General features: G+C 39.5%; 3 protein-coding genes across 3 annotated transcripts; 1 reads left to right on the top strand and 2 right to left on the bottom strand.

The window, feature by feature from the left end:
- Positions 1 to 4,346: 4,346 nt before the first annotated feature.
- On the top strand, positions 4,347 to 6,307 carry LOC117964060 (testis-specific serine/threonine-protein kinase 3-like). Its single transcript, XM_058999615.1, has 2 exons — positions 4,347 to 4,491; positions 5,528 to 6,307. Exons 1-2 carry the CDS (start codon positions 4,347 to 4,349, stop codon positions 6,190 to 6,192), a joined length of 810 nt encoding a protein of 269 aa, XP_058855598.1. The 3' UTR covers positions 6,193 to 6,307.
- Positions 6,308 to 7,257: 950 nt separating this feature from the next.
- On the bottom strand, positions 7,258 to 14,476 carry LOC117413787 (BSD domain-containing protein 1-like). Its single transcript, XM_034023111.3, has 11 exons — positions 14,306 to 14,476; positions 13,788 to 13,845; positions 12,658 to 12,774; positions 12,263 to 12,430; positions 12,094 to 12,148; positions 11,747 to 11,862; positions 11,044 to 11,112; positions 10,490 to 10,568; positions 9,726 to 10,268; positions 9,159 to 9,262; positions 7,258 to 8,865 (listed from the first exon to the last, which is right to left on the bottom strand). Exons 1-11 carry the CDS (start codon positions 14,314 to 14,316, stop codon positions 8,833 to 8,835), a joined length of 1,353 nt encoding a protein of 450 aa, XP_033879002.3. The 5' UTR covers positions 14,317 to 14,476; the 3' UTR covers positions 7,258 to 8,832.
- A 4,655-nt stretch (positions 14,477 to 19,131) lies between these two features.
- On the bottom strand, positions 19,132 to 20,634 carry LOC117413788 (oligodendrocyte transcription factor 3-like). The gene has a single exon (XM_034023112.3). The coding sequence runs from the start codon at positions 20,334 to 20,336 to the stop codon at positions 19,632 to 19,634; it is 705 nt and encodes a 234-aa protein (XP_033879003.2). The 5' UTR covers positions 20,337 to 20,634; the 3' UTR covers positions 19,132 to 19,631.
- Between the last annotated feature and the right edge of the window lie 678 nt (positions 20,635 to 21,312).

Consider the following 21,312-nt stretch of genomic DNA (forward strand, 5'->3'; position numbering starts at 1 on the left):
CTGGAATGACAACTCTGGGGCGGGAGTGCGGAGTATGTGCCTAGGAAGAATAAACTACTGGAACCAATGAAACAAACCTTGGTGAGAGAAAGCTAATTATTCATGCACAAAACAAACTAACCCAGCTGAATCCAGCACCAGCACATCTGGCTTCATAATCAATAGCACACTATAACCATGGTGCGAAAAAAAATGAACATATGCACAGTAAACATTAACAGCATGACTTCACTCAGCACTGTATTAGAGAGATTTAAGACCCCTCCCTTCCTCCAGTAATTCCCAAGCTTGTCTTTGTTATAATAATGGAAGATAGCATGTGCTACAAAACCTACTGCAGGATTAGAAGAGATTAGGGATGGCATTAGAGTGACACAGTATGAGAGTATCAGACTGTGGCGGTCAAATCTAACCCTTCAGCTCTGTCTGAGACTTAAACCTAGCAAGTATGTATCATGCACTGTTCACAAGAGGCAAGCGTCATGCTGTGCTTCTTATGGTAATACAACAAGAAAGAGTGTTACTGTTGTGTATGAGATTTACACTTTTTTTTTATAAGCACTGTTGCAACGGTTGAGCCCTTTTTCTAAACTGGTAATGTCACAACACCTAGTAATGACTTGAGAATACATTTCTTTGTAAATGTGCAAACACTGTGCTAGACAAAAAGAAAAGCATGCAAATAAATTCCAGCTAACTTGCTTGCATAAAGGCGTTACCTTTACACTAGCAAATTAAAACTCCACCTAACCAAATGGCACAATGTCCTGCAAACGATTCCAGATGGCCACATTAGCAGAAGGTGTTCCAAGTTGAGCACCTGATCTGTGCCTCACGCCTCTTCCAATGAGACATCATTAACAAATAGAAAATGATTAGCGGTGAGACGTCATTAAGGAATGGATGATCTGCCTAATGCCTCACCACTGTATCTCACTGGTTGGGATCTCATTTAATGATACCGTATCTCATTTTGAAATCTATCTTGCATTCGTTCAAAGGCCTGGGTGAATCGCACTGTTTCAAATGACATTGCATAGGAAAGTAACTCTTAGAATTCAGCTGGCTAATTTAAACATTGTTTCTTTTCCAGGCATTGCTCCTGTTCTATAAACAGAATACTCCATGAAAGATCAGACCGCTGTGTTTATTTCACTCATGAGGAAATCGCTCATCACTTGCTGTAATAAACAAGTGCTTGTGGTATTTTCTAAAAGCGATTTGTTGCAGTAATACTGCAGTATATTCCTGAAAGGGTTCAAACTTTAAGGCTTGCACAGTATATTTCCGAAGGCAATCAGAACGAGCAGTTATTATTTAACCTGACATGAGGCCGGGTACAATCCAACTTTCCCTGCTGGTTTCCTGAGACAGCAGTTCAATTCTGACAGCCTGCACTCCGCTCAGCAGCATTAGGTAATTAACATGGTGTGGCAAGGACTAATTGCAGAAGGATCCTAAACTACGCTAGCTAGCACGCTGCTATCCAGATAAAGACAGACATTAATAAACCCTAAGCTAGCTTCCAAAACTGGTCATTCATTTTGCACTGGTGATGACACTACAAAAATCATTTAAAAAAAGATAAGTGTTGAAAGACAGCTGACCATTTGTGCTCATCCATTTTAAACACAGATAATTCCTATTAAGATGTCCGGTTAGCTCAAGGGCTGGTCTTTATCCTCCAGAGGCTGGACGCTTACTGACGTCCACAGTGAAGCTCCTGGGTGTAAAGGGGTGACTGGCTTGGGGATCGGAGGACACTCACTGACCTTCAGTCCTCCTGAGCTGTTGTGGAGACTGCTGTGGTGAGGAAGCACAATTGGACAAACCAGAATTGGGGGAAAAAAGGTAAAATAATCAAACACAAAAAAATACCAACAGTATTCCTGTTGAATAATGCCAGTAATGAAACTGGGACCATTGCAACCTCCATCGTGGCAAGTGTTTGGCAAACACACGCGGTGTCAGGTTCGCAACATCTAAACATTCACCTGCAACCTGCACCCTTAGAAATAAAGGGTTGTGACATGGGTCATATTTATTGGGAATAAAAGATTTTAATTAACAAGCAAACTACATTTTTAGGCTTTATTCGACATTTGACAACAGGATTTCCCCAGCGGTGGTCTGTATTGTGCTCTTGTGCCATTGTTAAGCTTCCTTGGAGCGGGCCGCGGGTCAGCTCTGGGCTCTGCAGGTCAAGTTGCCCGGCTGGGAGAGGCCTCGCTGCTCATCCCGATGTAGACATCGATGGGCACGTGGGGGATGGTCAGGCAGTGACTACCAGGGCATCGTCTCAGCTGCCTGCAGAGTCAAAACAGCTGTCAATATTGTTTTGCTTCTTAAGAGACTCCCATTGCAGTTCCAGCCGTTACATAACTTACCCTGAGATTAAGAAGCTTTTTTTTTAAAATTGTGCTGAATTATTTTAAATGAATGCCTCCGAAATTATATCATACCCAAGTTGAAATCTAAAGGCTCGTATTGATTTCAAATTTAAAATGACACACGTCAAATCATTTTAACCGTTAAGGATACCTCTAATCTGAATAGAGTAGATGCCATCCCATGCATAGATCGTTGAGACACCCTATAGACAGCTTATTAACTTGCAATGCGCTGTGTGGAGCGCTGAGCATGTTGTGGCTCTCACCTGGTGTGCGGAGGGTGTGTGTGTGCGGGTGGTGTTTGTCCCGGAGGCTCCTGGCTCTCTGACACACATCCTGGTACTATTGAATCACCGGCTTTAATCGGGAACCTCCTGCTCAGATTGCTTTTCGGGGAGCTCATTTCCTGTACACACAAAACAAGAGGGGAAATGAAATACACAGAGTGTCCCCCTGGGGTATGGCTGGTGTACTGGAGGTGCCCTACCATCCACAGCCCATGCACCGCTTCCCCAATGTACAACCTTCAATTGCTAGACTGTTACATTACTACATGATACCTAGATCCATAGAATGAGAATGGAGTGACATCACAATGATACAGCTCAAAATGTACGTGTGACATCAGTACCCACCCGTTATCATCTAGTTTCACAGCCCCCCATTAGCACTGATCTTGACCTGCCTCAATGGTAAGATTGGGGTCTGATCGGGGTCTGAAAAACCAGCTGTAAGCCCATTAAGAGGCCAATGTGAGGTCCAGCTGCATGCTGTATGGAGTTTTCTGTATTTGATATGCTTCGACACAATTGTTCATCAATCATGGGGACAAATGCAGTAGCAACATTAATAGTGGACACAGCTGTCCCCATTTTGACTGAGAACATGTTTATATTGCTTGATAAAACTTCAAACTAAATTATAACCTCTAGTGATATGCAGACTGATCAATGTCCATGTGTTTGTGATGATGGCATTAAAAAACCAGATATTAATGTAAGTATATTTAATATAATAAGTCCTGAAGCTGCAGTTTATTTGTAAATACCCTTAACATTTAGAAATGTTTTCAAAAAACATAACGTTTTTATTAATAAATACATAAACATAAATAAATATTTAGACAATGACAATCTCCATTTATAGCATATATTTGATATAAAAGTATCGAAAAATACTTACTCATTCAGAGACCCCAGCAGAAAGGTATTTCAGGTAAAAAAACAATATTTACAAAAATAATGGTTTAGTCAACTTCCAATTACCAGTGGCATTGTTACATAACCGAGAGAGTCACAGCACAACCGTGACATCATCTGACATCACAAAAACATCATAAAAAACACTAACTTATAACAGGTTTGAAAGGAGGAACAACTGCAGTGTACAAAATGAAAAAAAAAGAAAAAATACATTTTGAGATATACATGATTAAAATCATATATTTCAGGACAAGAAAGAAGCGCTCACGAGTTGCCTGCACACGCAGACTGAACATACAAATTGCATGGCAAAAAAAAGCTATTTCTTTATTATAGGCACTAGATGTACCTCACCTTCCGAAGAATGGTTGTTCTGCCTCTCTTAGGACACTTGTATCAGAAATCCTATTCCTTTACCTTCCTTATCAACGATACACAACAGTTACATGCATGGCACAGAACCAGCGAGTATAGTACCCGTACATGAGAAAACAAAAATCAGACACAGCACGAAACAACTTAACTACTTAAAAAAAAAAGTGTTAGGTAGCTTAGGTAAAATTGAGTTTCCCTAGTAACCCCATTGCATCACAATAAAACCAAAAACCTGAAATTGCACTTTCCCCCCTTGCTATTGAGGATCGTCAAGGTGGCCCAGTGTGTGAGGGTCCAGCAATGAAAATGCAGAGAATGAATCATGTGGTATGGATACTCACCTACGCATTCGATTGTTAAGGTACATAAGCTTATTGTAATGGACGAACTCCTACAGTCCAAGGGGTATGAGGTTGAAAACACAATTGGAGAGGGCACCTACTCCAAAGTGAAGAGGGCGTACTGCAATACCCGTGGAAGACACGTGGCAATTAAAATAATAGACACACGTAAGGGACCAAAAGGTAAGAGCAAAAAGTACTGCGGAACTGGGATGTATAGTTATGGATACGTAGTATATTGGTAGTGATGCCAGTAAGGTCATCTCTTTCAAACGAATGAAGCATTTACTTCTTTTGTTCTGTACTGCCCCCAAAATATCGGTTCAGACTTCTGATTGCATCCAAGTATATTCTACTTGTTTACCAGTTTTTTTATAACCTTATACAGCAATACAGTTAGCTGGTCCCAGTAGTGCCGATAAATAATATTTGCATGATTTAAAAACAAACAAAAAATAATTGTATATATAAAACGCTGAATCTATTTAATTACATTGCACACAATCTTTATCGCTGTTGATTGTTTTATTAATTGGTCATTTTTAAAAGAGGTTAGACAGAATTGCAGCACCATAATTAAAAATGTAGTTCTTGGGTAAATATTGAAAGAGCTAAAGAGTAACGGTAACAATAATAGATACATCAATAAGAACCACTTGGAACAAATGTGCTATTTCTCACATGCATTAGGGGCAGGGGACAGGGTTCATGGTTACACTCTGGTGTGCCAAATGTACTAATAGATTGGAGCGCTCTATTGAGGCCACAGCAGTGCTTTAAACTTGATATTTAAATTATTATTTAACTTGTCTGTGAAATCTGAAATAGAAAATCATATACAGTATTAGAAATCCGAACGAGAACGAATTAGTTAAGTCGTGATAATTCATACCCATAGCAAGTTGCTCTTCAGGGTATGGAGTAAACCCCCCTCCATATTGGTCTGAGAGTTTAAGAGCCCAGTGCACTCTGTGTATTTCTAATGAGATGTTGAACTCTCGTCATTCAGCAAAGCAACAACTGAACAGGAATTCTACCAGGTGCAGAAAAGAGGCTTATTGTGTATGTTCCTATAGTCTTCTCAAAGAGTAGAAAACATATAAATACCTAGTGAGGACGGTACTGAAGCTGATAATGGCTATGCAAATCGATTTTTGGTTCTGCAGTTCCTACTGCTTTGCTGGCACTACAGCTGTACGAGTAACAAAACTTCTGCCAGATTTTATTTCTAGGTTTCTTCCACGCGAGCTGCAAATCACTCAGAAGCTTGATCACAAAAACATCATCAAGGTCTACGAAGTCTACAAATCGGAGGATGGCAAGATCGGCCTCGTTATGGAGCTGGCCGAGAGAGGAGACTTATTCGAACACATCAGCAAGGACGGGCCCCTATCAGAACGCCAAGCCAAGGATTTGTTTGGGCAGCTGGCCGAGTCCGTACGCCACTGCCATGAAAACGGGGTCACGCACAGGGATCTGAAATGCGAGAACACCCTCCTGGACAAGAACTTCAGCCTAAAGCTGGCAGACTTTGGTTTTGCAAAGCTAGTCCCACCGAACAGCGAAGAACTGAGCGCCACATTTTGTGGAAGCACGGCTTACGCCGCCCCAGAGGTTCTGAAGGGGTCACCACATGACAGCAGGAAGAGTGACACATGGAGCATGGGCGTCGTTTTGTACGTCATGCTGTCGGGGCATCTTCCGTTTGATGACACCAACATTCCCAAGATGCTTAGCCAACAAGAAAAGGGAATCTCCCTCGATCATCTCCCTAACCACTCCCCAGACTGCAAGGATCTCCTCTTGACAATGCTGACGTACAACATTCAACAACGTCCTTTTATAGGCGGGATCTGTTCCCATAAATGGTTGGAGGCCGATTAAATACTCACCACTTAAAAATACTTACTTAAAAACAATTACTAAGGTGCAGGTTTGGTCTCACAGACTATAGCAGACTGAGAACAGTCATAGAAAATAAAGGACAAAATGGCAAAAGTATTGTATACAACCTTATCTGGATTTCTACTGGAGTTATTTTGTTTCTTTGCTTATATCAACGTACAGAAAGTATACAGTATAGTATTCCTACTATAAGTCATATATAATTCACAAACTAATATATATATGTGGACATCAAGTTTTAGTAATAGAAATTACATTTGATCTTAAGACTGAAAGGGAAATATAAGGTTAACAGATCCTTAGACAATAACTTAAATCACCCTATACATGGCTAATAAAGGAAAATACATTTTAGATGCATGGTGTAGCATTGGCTGGACTGCCAATTAGAGGCTGAAGACATCTGGGTATGTAATCAATAAGGGTATGCAACCTCCTGTTCTTGCAATTGCCAGCTACAGTACAGCAACCACACACAAATGAAAGTTTAAAGTGCAGGTGCCTAGTTTCGTAACAAACTGTTTCTATCACAATTTCTCTTTCTACAAATCTCCGCAATGGGTGAAGCTTATATTCTATTAATATACTTTACAATTTTTGTCTTTTTTAGAGACTTGATCAGGTAGGCAACAAAATAATCAAAAGTGGGGTTTTCAGTGTAAATGAGTTGTGTGTGTTATTAAAATAAAGGAAGTAAATGTGAACAGTTTTTGAAAATGGATATGGACCCACCACACAGGAGCCAAGTACCTATTCACTTGGAATGTGTATGGACATTCGTTTTTTCATCATTGTAATTATGTTGCGTACACCCAGGCATCAAGTCTAATAACTTGGTATAATTTAGGTTTAATAACAGTTACAGAGGTGATCTGTAAAAGTGTTCCAAGAAAAAGTTTCCATTACAAAAGCAACAGCTTTAAGAATATTAGAGCTAAAAATGCAGCTAGAAGACGGATATCATTTAAAATATAGATTACCCCTCAAACCATGAGTTAATTACAGAAATCTACCCCCTAACAAATAACTCCAGCAACACTTCAGTAAGAAACCAAACATCATTTAAGTCAAAAGAATATATACAAATAAACCATGCTGCTTATCTGACTGCACAGGCATGCTAAATAAAGACTTTTATATTACAGATACAACAGACAGGAAATAAAACAGCCCTTTGAGAATGTAGCCTTGTAACCATTCACACTTACATTTCAAACATTTGACTGGGTGCTTCTGTCCCTTTAAAATGTTAACACGGCTGACAAAATAAGCAAAAGTACTTAAATATGTATGATATAAAATAAACTCATTTCTTTCACAGCTGTCTGCTGCCAAAACTAAAATGAAAGCCAAGGGTGCTAATTTAGAATATATTATTTTCCCTGGAAAGTTGCCTGTTGGAAATGCTGTACTTAGTATACTATTAACTGTTCCAAACACCCCCAGCCTGGCTCCCACAACCAAGAAACCTGGCTTACAAAATGTTTGTCTTCCCCATAGCGGAAGTATATATCCGAGTCATATATAATATACCAAATTCTCTGCTATTTTATAAGAAGCTGATGCTCTGCACATCCTCACTTACGGGTGTAGGTGTTAGAGAGCATCCAAACCAGATGTGAAAAAGCTGTTTCTAAACTGACTGCTAAAATATTATTTTCTGCTTTTCTGCTAGCTTACACCTTAAAATGTACTAAGAAAATAGGAAAGTGGCAAGCAGGAAATCAACAGAGCTGCTCTTCAGTTTTTATACAACTAAACATCAAAAGTATAAGTTGGGAATGCATAAAGTCACTTACGTTCTGGGTCTTCTTTTAAACTTAAACATTGCAAATTACAGTTTACACACTTACTGATCAGAAGTTTTGATTCTTTAGTGAAGTCATGTATAACATATTATAATGCAGTTATTGTTAAGCATCATTACAATGAATGGTTTCCGCACTTTTAGGTAATCACATAAAGAACGCACTTGGGAAAATCCGTAGTATTAGCAAGTTACAAAGCAGAAAAGTGATTTACTCTGCACATCACATACAGTTCTCTACCTTTCGCTTATGAAAGAAACAACAAATATGAACATTTCAAAAGCTTAAACTTATAAATACATTTTGTAGGCTGCGATTGAGAGGTCGAATTACAATTACTTACTTTTAGGAGAAAAGAAAAGTCAAAATAACTGGAATCCTCCCCACATACAATGTGAAATAATTTATACACCCTTAAAGTATTACCGGTAAATGCATTTAGAAATAACAACCACTCGATGCTACCATCTCACTCTTTTCAATTAATCAGAAAGTGTCCCCAGTATCACCAATTATATAATTTACAAATTGCTGTGTAACACTTAAATGTATGAAAATAATGTGGACTATCATTTGGGCTAAATGGAGTACAACTTCATGGCATTCTGACTCAATGCCATAAAATCTCCAGGGGCAATATAATTAGCCAACAGTTCAGAGACATTGTCCAAATCGATGCAATCTTCTCTAGTTTTTTAATAAGAAAGCTCAGCAATGGCACAGGCTAGCAATTACAAAAAGCATGATGCTTTCCTCATAGGACTTTCTGTGTTAAAACTGATGCCATCTCTCAAGATACTTTCATGAGGTTTCATTCCCAGTTGTCCCAATCTTCCTCCTCCATCTGAAATAGAAGAATACCTACAGGTTAATCATGAAGTGAAATAACAAGTTTAACCTACTTGAGATTTCTCGTAAAGCTTTCTTTTGTTAATATATAAATACCATACTAGCGTGTAACGAACAGAGAATAAGACCTTGCATAAATTAAAAAAGACACTCATCTTCAGACATTTCTTTAGTTTAACTTTTTTTCTTTTTTTCTTAAAATGTGTTATTTGTTACTTCCCATTATTAAAACGGTAAATATTATACAAAAGGCATAGTTATAAATATGTGAGGCTTATCATAACTTACTTCTCCAGATGCTTCTACTTTAGAAAGTGCTAGTTGGACCTCTTCTTCTGTCATATCTAAATCAAAATCCTTTTCCCAGTCCTCGCTGATATCAGTACTTGATCCTGCAGGAGAGGAAATATATCAGTATTTTGGAAAAAAGTAATACAATATGATGTGGTGGTAGCCACATCCTTCAGTGAAAATATACATGCATGTACATTATTTTGTTTTGCAAATTAGGTTTCGAGGCCATATTACACTTTCAAACCTAGATCTGGCAAACAAACAAACAAAAAGGTAATTTGGAAATTAACTCTTAAAAAAGTCTTTTAAAACGCTAGTAACTTCCAATTATGTATTGTGATGTGGTAGTTCTTACTGAGTGTTCAGGGAAATAGGCTAAGGGCTGAACTCTGGTGTACATACAGTAAGTACTTGGAGGTTGCACATGAGAGCTATGTTGAGGCTTTAAACTTCTGAATTTTAAAAAGTCACCAGTATGTGATGACAAACAGAAAACGATACAAAGTGGATCAAAACAGCATTTAAAATATGCATCAGCAGTGCTATATTCACGTGGATTACCTTTCTTGCCATTGTTAGAGGGGGTAGATTTTCCACTATCCGAGTTCAGTTCAAAAACTCTGAGATCTGTTGGTCCATCTTCTTTCACAGTCTCAGGCTTGGCTGTGGCCTTTGCTTCAGTTGCCTCTTTCGGTTTCTCGTCACCCAGGTGAGATGCATGCACTTCCGAATCTGTGATCCTGTCCGTTTCGGGAAGCCTGCCATGGTCCTCCGGCAAGCTCTGGGTTAGGTCTGCTTCTTCCAAGCTGGCTTCTGTTAGTTTTTTGGCGATTTCCTCTGCTGCGTTATCCTGAACTGTTTCAACAGCGCCCAGGTTTTCAATCTGTGTTATTAGGGTTACACTCTCACTGCTTATTGAAGGGGTCACGTTGTGATCTTGTGGAATGTCAATAATGTCCTTGTTCCCAGATACATGCACAATTTCAGCATCAGGACCACTCAGAGCTGTGAAAACAGGGGCAGTGGTGCTTACAGGTGAAAGACTGGATTCTTCTGGTGTCTTGAAATCCAGACGAGATGACGAGGCAGCCCCTAAGAATTCATCTAATGCAGCATAACATAAGAATAGACATAGATTAAAAGACATTCCACACTAGAAAGAAAGAGAACTTCTTGGGCATTTGAAGGTTAAACCACAAGCCCACCTGTGCGCATCTGACAATAATTTATCTTTCACATGAATGTATTTTACACCAGGGCAGCACACAAGCTATGTCTACCTAGACCTGTGTGTTAACAGCTGTTTTGTGCAATGGGTAACATACCCTCCTCCTCCCAGCCTAGTTCCTCAGACTGGGACGTCTGCTCGGCTCTCTGTTTCAGGGCAATCCGTCTGGCTTCTTCCTGTTTGCAAAACACCAGAAACAAATGCATTTAACACAGCCATCTACTGTACGGGAAAAACTCCAAACAGCAAACCTGGATAAATCTGCAATACATAAACAACCCTTTTTGCAACGTTGATACGAAAATAGCCTGCTTAGGATTGTTCAGGAAATTCCGATTCTACTTAAGATCCCCACTACATTATAACATTCAGTCATAGCGTGGCACAGGAGACCACATTATAACATTGGGCCATCAGAGATGGAACTGTGACCTATACAGAAATCTGAGCCAAGCTAAGAGGAAAGGGATTTTAGCCATTTTTTGCACATCCTTACAGCCATCTCTAGCTTGTTACTCAACCTAGAAGCAGAAGCTAATACTTCTGACACATAAAAGCAAACGCAGGATAAAATCATAGGGCAATGTCAAGCCTTGACAAACTACTGACCTTTTTGAGGAATGCTTTAAGACAGTTTTCAATTTGACTCACCTGATCCAGCTGATAAATTTTGTAAAAGTACCGCTGCCAGAACTCTGAATGGGATACAGCCACTGGAACCTATTAAGATCAAAATCATGTTTTTGTTTAACTGATTAATGAGAATGCTATTATGATTAATGAATGTATACATCTGTAACTAGAACCAGAACATTGCAATTTCCCACTGATGTAAAACAGATGCTCTGCCTAGTTTAGTTATATAAAAAAGGGGAAAACTACAGCTTTGAATACAAGGTCCTTTTACTAAATCTATTTAGAGCATTGTGCACATAGTTTTTTTTTTTTAAACCCTAATTTGTAGCAGTAATTTTCAGGTTTGCTGTCCTCTTGCTTATTACAAAATACATGCAAAGCACCTCAACGGGTGCAAACCTGAGCTTGTTACTTATACACTGTAGCTAATCAAGCTCATAGTAAAACCCGGAATGGATTAAACTGGTGTGCAATAGGAGTCTTATTTCCATCTCTGAGATGTCTGGCACAGCACACGTCCCTGGTGCTGCTGGTTCATTCCTCATCAAGTTTCAGTCTCCCACTTTCTCGTTCAGTTATATTACTAAAATACTACAGATGGGTGACTCTTTAGTATTCTATTCCGTAGTTAACCCTTGTGAAACCAGAACCTTGTAGGCTATCCCGTTAAAATAATCATATTTTAGCAAGTTCATATTTTGGAAAGTGTGAATTGTACCATTTTGCTGTAGAGGGCTCGGATGGATGGGCTGCTGACCAGGAGTTCAGAGACCTCTGCTTTCTTCTCTTCAAAATTAAAATTCACCAGCCAGGCCTCAAACACTTCTGGAGGACCTGCGTCACACAAACAACGCAGTTTGCCAGGGCACAACTGTGTATGCAGCAAACTAAATCTACTTTCTTTTCATGCAAACACACTATGTGTGATCTACGTTTAATAGCCAATTCTTAATCAAAACAAAAGACCAGACCATGAAAGACCCCACTGGTCATTGAATTATCAAAATACCCCAGTGAACTAGGGTGAAAAAAATACATAAATAAATAAAAACGCATCCTTCATACCATCTGGCTCATTGCAGTAGGTAGCAGGATCAGCCTGTAAACTGTACAGACGGGCCTAAAAAAACAACAACAAAAAAAACATTCAAATTAAAAACGGATCCAGTGGCAAAAACGTGAAATATTACATTGCTAAATAATGTGGTATCGACTGTAAGTGCACAAGGCCTACCTTTGTACTGTCATATACCTCTGTTGTACCAGCAGAGGTTGCTACTAATGTGATCACATCACAGTCGATGGTTTTGTCAGGCGGAGGAGCAAGTGTGTCTGTTATAACTCCCAGGATGTTGGACAATCCTTTCTTCACCTTCTGAGTTGCGTCTGATGATCCTTCGACCTATGATCACATAAACTATGGGTAGATAGCAGCAAGCCACCTCCTATCTCTGGCATCATGGACTGCTGCTTTATAGTGATTGTAGTCTTTGAAATCTCTGTGACCATTTCACTAGACTGTTGTGAAATGATTCTTATAAGCTGACAAAACTGCATTGCTTTATTTAATTCATTTTTTAAATGGAATTCAATAGCATTAGATATGCAATAAAAACCACTCCTACTCACTGCAAGTTTGTCCTTGACAGCACTAGCCGTGGCAGCAATGGTACACGCGGTGTCATGTTGTACTACGTTGGTAAACTCGGCCAGGTCGCGTTTAATAAAGTCGTAAGCTTCAGCAGACTGTCAAAAATAAAAGTTTGTTAAAATATACAGTACAGGAAACCTTTGTGCATAACAATATCAGCAATGGAGGATCTTAGTAATGGTACAGTCAGCTCAGCAGCATTCAGCACAACATATATAACTGTAACAGAAACTGAGATACAATGACAAAGACTCAAAATAAACTTCTAAAACTGCAAGAATAGAGGAAAGCAATCTCATTGGCTAACACCAGGGATGAAGAATGAGAAGTATACTGTGGGTCTTACGTTTAGAAAAGGGGGAAGTTATAGGAAGACTTTGTTGTCTGAAATCAGATGCCTTGGTGTCAATAGAAGCGCCTAAACAGAAGCAGTACTAACATTTTACAAGGCACACCCAAAGAAACCTTTCTAAATCATGTCAAGAATATTTGTGTGGTGGGTTAATCCCATATGCCTCCATGTTCACTGGGACAGTTCAGGCTTTTCACTCTCAATGCATTCTGGTATGCTTTACCTGTCTCAGATACCTTTCACTTGTTTCTGAAAGAGAAGCAAGACAACAGCTCTGGACAAATGTTTTGCATCCCCCTATAGAATTAACTAATTTTGCTTCAGAAAGTCGAATAAAACCTGTTGAATAATTTTATGTTCACATATTGAATTACACACTGCTTTGTAGTTTTCCATATACTTAACGAAAAACTGACAAATTGAAAAATGTGACATTTCGAAATCTAACATGAAATACTGTACTACTATTATGGCTTCCAGTAGACTTTTATAATTTTGTAGTTTATTTGATAACACAATGTTAAATAAAATACCTGAATTATATTCCTATATATTTTTTTTCTCAATCTTAAATGTCTCAATCCTAAAATTCTAGAGGATGCAAAACATTTGGCCATAGCTGTACACTGACCGAATGCATTGGGACGTGAGAACTGTATCACTGAACATGGAGTCATATGGTAACTATTAATTACCCCTTTACTCCCCGGATCAAGCGGACTTTGTTTGTTATATATCATGAACACGCCGGTCTACCTTGTCTTTCACTGACTGGAAACTTTGCTGAAGCCAGCCTCCCCACCATCCTCCTTCCCTGGAAATAAGAGACACGAATTTTCAGTATGCGATTTCTTAATCAGTGCAGGTAAAATGCAGAATCTCAACGCTGAGTTTAAAAGACGTAAAACGGTCTTATGACACTAAGCCCGTTTACCCTTATTATATGTATGGTATTATATTATAACCCGTTCAGTCATAACGCTATAGACCATTCCGATTTTAATTAGGGTAAATTGGGTTAGGTTCAGGGGACACAGCCTGCTCTGTTCCTCATGACAATTTTGTAAACAAACACAGCTGATGTTGTTCTGGACTATTCGGAGACGTAAAAAAACACACACACTGTGAATTTAACCAGACATTTCCCTTAGACATAAGAAGTGCAACACGGATACACAAATGGAGCTAAAACGTTGCCGTGACGTTAAATTGCACATATTACTGAAACAAAACCACAAAATTAACAACTAAACATCCAACAACAAACAGCTCACCCTTCAGCCATCTTTAATGCATGACATCATCAATATTTACTGAACTCTGACCCTTCCTGCTCAGCAACGCCAACAAATCTGAAAGAATAGAACTTTTCAAAATAAGGATAGACGCTAAAAAAGAAAACAAAAAACACAGCTGTTTCACAAACAGCAAAAAACAATTAGCATAATTTAAATAAAGATCGAACATTGTACGATACGCACTAAATCTACATCTCTACGGCATCTCGCAGGGGAAAAAAAAATGTTGTTTTACTAACTGCAGTTCGGAAGTTTGACCACTGCGTGGTGGTAGAATACATTCTAGCTGTTGCCTGAATCAAAATGACTATATAACAAGCCCTATACCTGACTACACTTTATTACACTATCCTAGACTAATCCTCACCCTGTCAGGCTAATTCTGAAGGTTTTTTGAGATTTTAGCAATCAGAAATACAAGAGGATATGTGTCCTTAGTGTGATTTAACTTTTTTGTTACATTAATTAAGATTTATTATTTTTATTATTTTAATTTAATTTACTTAGTACCCTTAATTTTAGTCACAGAGTGAGATTCACGTTTGTTATGTGTGTGTGTTATTTGTTTTATTGATAGTTACGTTTAAATTGTTATATTTTAATAAGTATATATACACACACACACACATACACATTCAATCAAAAGACAAAACAAGTGTGCCCTATTAAGAGTTAAACGATAGCTGTATAATGTAGCTAATCCGCACCTGAGCCCTCTTGTAAAAGTGTGTGTGTATTCAGAGGCAAGCTCAGCTGCATCCTGCTCATTAGCATGTGGATAGGAACGGTTTGTGGTGCAGGCTGCAGGTCAACCCGCATGCTTTTTGAATAAGCCACTTTTCTAATTGAACCTCCCCTGTACCCAGAAGCACATCTTGTGTTTGTATGCTGTGCAATATGCCAGCCTTATTCTGTCCCAGGCCCGCTAATTAACCCTTCAGCTTTCTAATTAGATATGTCCATCTTCCTGTCAGCCTTTAGCCTCTATAGGACAATCTGTTCATTTCCATTTCCCCGATGTGTTATATATCCATCTGTCTGTCTGTCTGCTCTACAAATATAAATGTGTCTGCCTGTGTGTGTGTGTGTGTGTGTGTGTGTGTGTGTGTCTGTGTGTGTGTGTGTGTGTGTGTGTCTGTGTGTGTGTGTGTGTGTGTGTGTGTGTGTGTGTGTGTGTGTGTGTGTGTGTACTATAGAGATGTAATATTTGGGCAAACATGAATTCCGCTTAAAGGTGGTGGTGTTTACCTTTGATGCAAAGGATATTTTGCCACTGTAGTATTGATTTCACCGTGCAACAATTTTTTTTTTTTTTTTGGTTCCTGGGTAGTAAGTGTTATTTCCTAATTGCTTATGCCTCAAAAGTATAGAAAATGGCTATTATTCCCCACAAACTTTGCTTTTGTGACCAGGACAGTGATATTTTGAAATTTACCTATTTTCCAGAACATTCCAGATAGATTCAGTGCTGAGTAAACTTGGAGTAACTTCTAGAACTTTCTAGAACTTTCCAGTAATATAAATAGTAGTATAAATACAGGGGCCTTAAGCCCACCAGTTCAGTTTAGTTCCAGCTGCCTAAGTGGATACATATCTGCATTTTTCTGAGATGGCATCAAGGTCATAGGAGACTTCAAAATGGTGGCATTCCTGATGGGTCTCCAAGGTGGTTTTACCAAGTTTCCCTGCTATCTTTGACTTTGGGACAGCAGGGACACCAAGGCGCACTACCACAGGCGGGACTGGCCACAGCGGACCGAGTTCTCTGTGGGGAGGAACAACGTCAAGTGGGAGCCACTGGTGGACCCCCGGAAGGTGCTGATGCCACCACTGCACATTATGAAAGAATTTGTCAGAGCTCTAGATAAGGAGTCGGAAGCCTTCAAGTACCTTCAAGAATTCTTCCCTAAGCTGTCTGAAGCATTGGTCAAAGCCGGTGTCTTCGTCGGACCACAGATAAAGAAGATCCTGGAGTGCAATGAATTCCCCAAGAAGCTCACTAGTAAGGAGAAAGCGGCTTGGAACAGCTTTGTTGCAGTGGTTCAGGGCTTCCTGGGCAATCACAAGGCCGAAAACTATGTGGAGCTGGTTGAGACTCTGGTGAAGAACTACGGCACAATGGGCTGTAGGATGTCCCTCAAAGTCCATATCCTTGATGCTCATCTTGATAAATTCAAGGAGAACATGGGAGCGTACTCAGAGGAGCAAGGCGAGCGCTTCCACCAGGATATACTGGACTTTGAACGCCGCTACCAAGGACAGTATAACGAGAACATGATGGGAGACTACATTTGCGGGCTGATTCATGAAAGTGATTTACAGTATAATCGTAAATCTCGAAAAACTACTCACTTCTAAATCTTTTGTAGTCATTTTTGCATTACTTTAGTATAAATACATGTTAATTTGGATTCATATGTTGTTTTTTTCTGACTATGTGAACGAAAAGACACAAATTCGCCCGTTTTCTCATTGGAAATAGGTATATTTCAAAATATCACTGTCCTTGTCACAAAAGCAAAGTTTGTGGGGAATAACAGCCATTTTCTATACTTTTGAGGCATAAGCAATTAGGAAATAACACTTACTACCCAGGAACAAAAATTGTGTTACATAGTGTTTTCAGGAGTTTAAGGGGATTCTGCTATACAATACAAAAATGATGTAAGGCACATATGCAATTCTTTTCTCATCTCTTTCTTATCTTTTGCATCTCTTATGTCTCACTTAACATTTCTCGTTTGCATTACAGACATCTGTAGGTCTTTGAGTTGAAGTCATTTGCCACTGATACTAGACTGACTGATAACTGATGGGTGGAAAGAGCTCGCCGATACTGTACAAGACCCTGTAGAAACTTTCTGAACCTCACTGTGGGTTTGGCCGTGATGTTTAAATTAAGCATTTTCAAATGCAGTTACAACAGTTTAGAACTTGCTCTATAATGCCTTATTAATACATTGTACCTAACCTATTAAGCATCAGTGAAGTGCTATGTACAGTAAGTATATATAAATCCCCCCTCATGGGGAAGGGGGTGGGAGATAAAATTGTGAGGTTTATGAAAATGCTCTACATTAACCTAAGTAATGCACCAAAATCAGATTGCGCATGCACAACAAAGACACATGCCAGTACTTGATCAGGACACAGCAAGTACAGTAACTGTACATTAGGTGCACAAAAAAGCACTGTGAAGTAAAAAGCAGAGCTGTGTTCTTTCACCATAGCTTTGCACCATCTGCTTCCAATCAAGAACCAGCAGCTTTGCATAAGTCAATGTTACAAATTATCCCAAGAGAAAGGAGAAATCCCCAGCTTTGACCTAATCCCTGCAATGTGTTCAGCTTCCCGATCCTCCCACCTGGACGCACAAGACCACGATGTCAAGGGACAGTGGCACCAGGTGACAGTGGAGTCATCGTCCCCATGACAGGAGACCTCTTTCAAGGCTTGCAGCTGCCACCCCTGATGTCCTGCCCACAGCTGACGGCTACGCCGGGAGACAGAACAAAGGAGCGATCTCACGAATGTCAATATGGCTTCATAAATTAGAGCTAACTGCTTTTGTTCTCCCGAGTGTCAGGTCCTTTGGTCAGACAGTGCTTGTTACAATGATGAAATGGATATTGAATAGCCCTCCTTGTGTTGCAGGCACGAGCGCTGCGTTGCTCCATTGTTACCGGCTGATGCCATTGTCTGGCTTTAGTAGCCGGATCAGATCTCTCAGGATTTCCCTGAGTAGGAGTTTCTGTAAGGGGGGGGAGGGCTCATAATTTAAACAAATCCTCACTTGTTTTTTTAAACCCCTTGAGAGAGCATTAAAACTGGGAAGTGTGGAAGTAAAAAGAGAAATGTTACCACCATCCATGCTTGGTTTTCTTTACTGTACGTGACAATATTTCTTTTGAACCCTTCTGTTGTGAAAGTACTGAGGCTACCCTGCCTACAGATGGCTCTGAATTGACAAATGCATCAGCAGGCTGTTTATCCTGTCCCCTCAGGGTAGAACCCCACACCCCCAGTGCTAACTAGAATGAGGCCATGTGTCACCTCACTGGCTCTGAGTTTCATTCTGTTTGCTCCAGTGCAAAGTTTATCTCCGTATTTTAAAACAAGGATACAAACAATCTCATAAAACTAGTATGTTACGTCTTGGGTTTAGGTAGAATTAAATTAAGAGTCATTTCTTGCTTTATAAAATGTTTCATAACATTGTCCTAGAATGGAGGCAGGGTTGCTCAGTGAACTTGTGCAAAAACATTTTTATATGACCATAAACAAGTTCAATCACATTAAAGGATAAAATCACCAAATTTCCACTTCAGCTAGCGCTGGCATGATAAAAGTGCATAGGAAATTATAATTACAAGAGGGAAAGCAATCACATTATGAAATTAAATATACACAAACCAGACTAGAAACAGCTGGCGGTAAAGGGCTTTGTTAAGGAGATGTGTTTCCATTTATTAACCCACTTAAGAAACTAAGCAGAACAAACGTATGTTTTGTTTAGACCGCTGGTATTCTTTGCAATCATATTTTTAAAAGCTCCTAATAACTAGAAGCTGCTTAAGGAAAGTAAATAATGAATGTGTATAACTGGTATTTGGGTTCATTGATTTGTTTTATCTCACTTTGATGCAGAAGTTTAAATGCACTTCAGTAATTAACTTCTGATCCATTAAATCATAAGTTAAAAACCCTTTAGGAAGTTATAAGCATTGACATTATATTATTATTGCTAAAAAAAATCAATAAAAATCTAATATTTCTCTATATATTTCCTGATTTAATGAATTGAAAAACGAGAGGAGTTGGTCTTGTTTAATATATTTGTAAAGCTTTTATTTTAGAAAAACAATATATATATATATATACACAGAAGCTTCAATATAATACATGGTTTTCTTCTGCCATAAAGACAAAACAGTAGCAGCTGTCTCTGTGTTGTTTTACAGGAAACAAAAATTCAATATTTCAAGTTTTTCTTTTTAAGTATGGTAATGCACAAACAACAAATAAAACAATGTTAAATGCCAAGAAGAAGAATTAAAAATGTCAAATCAAGAAACATAAAAATAGCACCTTGTACAAAGAACTTTCTTTAAAAAAAAAAAAAGTAAAATATTCATCTTTTTCTAACTTTACAAAATATATACAGAGTGGCAGATGTTATATGGGGACGTGGTCAGCTCTTTCCTTTGTGTTTTTCACGAAAGTTGTGTCAAGCACAGTAAGCCAGTGGATCACCCTGCTGGCTTAAAGTTCAGTTCTAAAAGGTAGACAGTCTGAATGCATCTTATTTGCTCATGGATAAGCTGGATAAGCTTGCTATGGAAGCTGGCAGAGGTTGGCACAGGGAGCAGGGGCAAGGCATCCCAGGAAAGTGCCTGTAAGCACTGCTCAAAGACGGCACGGTGGGTCTGAATCCCAGGTATCCTGATGAGGGTGGGGAGTGAGGGGAGCTGGAGCAAGGAGGCATCGCGGCTGTGCCCATGATGGAGTGCAGAGACTGGGTCAAAGGGTGCATGGCGACCTGGGCAGGGGGAGGCCTGATGGGTCCACACCTTGGCCCATGGTTCTGGTGCCCGGTCCCGTACACGTCGCTCACTAGCTTCTTCATCTCGTCCAAAGAGCTGGACAGCATCATGATGTAGTTTCGGGCCAGGAGCAGGGTGGAGATTTTGGAGAGCTTCCTGACCGAGGGCCCCTGGGCGTACGGCATGACCTCTCGGAGGCCGTCCATGGCCTGGTTCAGGTCGTGCATCCTCTTGCGCTCTCGGCTGTTCACCTTCAGCCTCCCGTCCTGCGTGTCTTCCTCCATGCTGTCCCTCTTGGCTTTCATCTTGCCTCCAGCTTTGTCCTGCAGCTGCAGGGCCCCGTGCTGCCGCTCCTGCTCCTTGCAATAAGCTTCGAACATCTTGTTGGAGAAGAAATTTGAACCGCCTTCCACGAATTCAGGGGAGGATGCCCGGCTAGAGGTAGATCCGGCATCTGAATCCATCCTGAGATGCTTTTGTTTTTCCTTAAAACTAGAAATCAGATTCAGAGCACTGAGCTTGTGTTGCTCCTGATTGTTAAAATAAGGCACGGCCAAAGCTTACAGAAATCAAAGTAAAAAATAACCAGTGCTATATAGCTATACAGTGTCTTCTTCAGCAGAGCAGTGTTGTGTAGTTGCTGCAGCCTTACAGAGTGTGATGATGGTCCCTCTTAGTCCGGATAATTTATACAGTGCTTGTCACAATGGAACAATGAGACGCATAATGGGGTTGTTAGGATGACGTCCAATCGCTGAAGAGTCACACTTTCACCATTCATTTAACCTCTCAAATACTTAATCCCTTTATTAACCATTTGGGTGCCAAGTTTCACACATAACACGTAACTCAGAAAGAGGCAGTATATACATGCTACATACTGAGATTTCAATTTATATATATATATATATATATATATATATATATATATATATATATATATATATATATACACACCACACAACAATTTTAAAAAAATACTTGCATTTTGTATACCCTTACGATGTACAATGCTGTCCCATTGCTGTGTTAAACTTGTTCTTTTTATGTATAAATAATAACATTATTTCTTATTTGAAAGTTATGATGGTCCAGTGGTTAAAGAAAGGGGCTTGTCACCAGGAGGTTCCCAGTTCAAATCACGGCTCAGCCACTGGCTCACTGTGTGGGACCCTGAGCAAGTCACTTAACCTCCTTGTGCTCCGTCCTTCGGATGAGAAGCAAAACCGAGGTCCTATTGTAAGTGGCTCTGCAGCAGCAGTTGTTAATGCATAGTTCAACCCCTAGTCTCTGTAAGTCGCTTTAGATAAAAGTGTCTAATTGACTAGTTAATTTATGATTATATTTTCCCTTTCTGTTTGATGTATGTTCTGTACTGTGTATGTTCTGTATGGTGTATGTTCTGTACAGTGTATTACATGCTATTGTATTTAGCACCCT

The sequence above is a fragment of the Acipenser ruthenus genome, chromosome 25, assembly GCF_902713425.1.
Source record: "Acipenser ruthenus chromosome 25, fAciRut3.2 maternal haplotype, whole genome shotgun sequence".
Classification (NCBI taxonomy): domain Eukaryota; kingdom Metazoa; phylum Chordata; class Actinopteri; order Acipenseriformes; family Acipenseridae; genus Acipenser; species Acipenser ruthenus.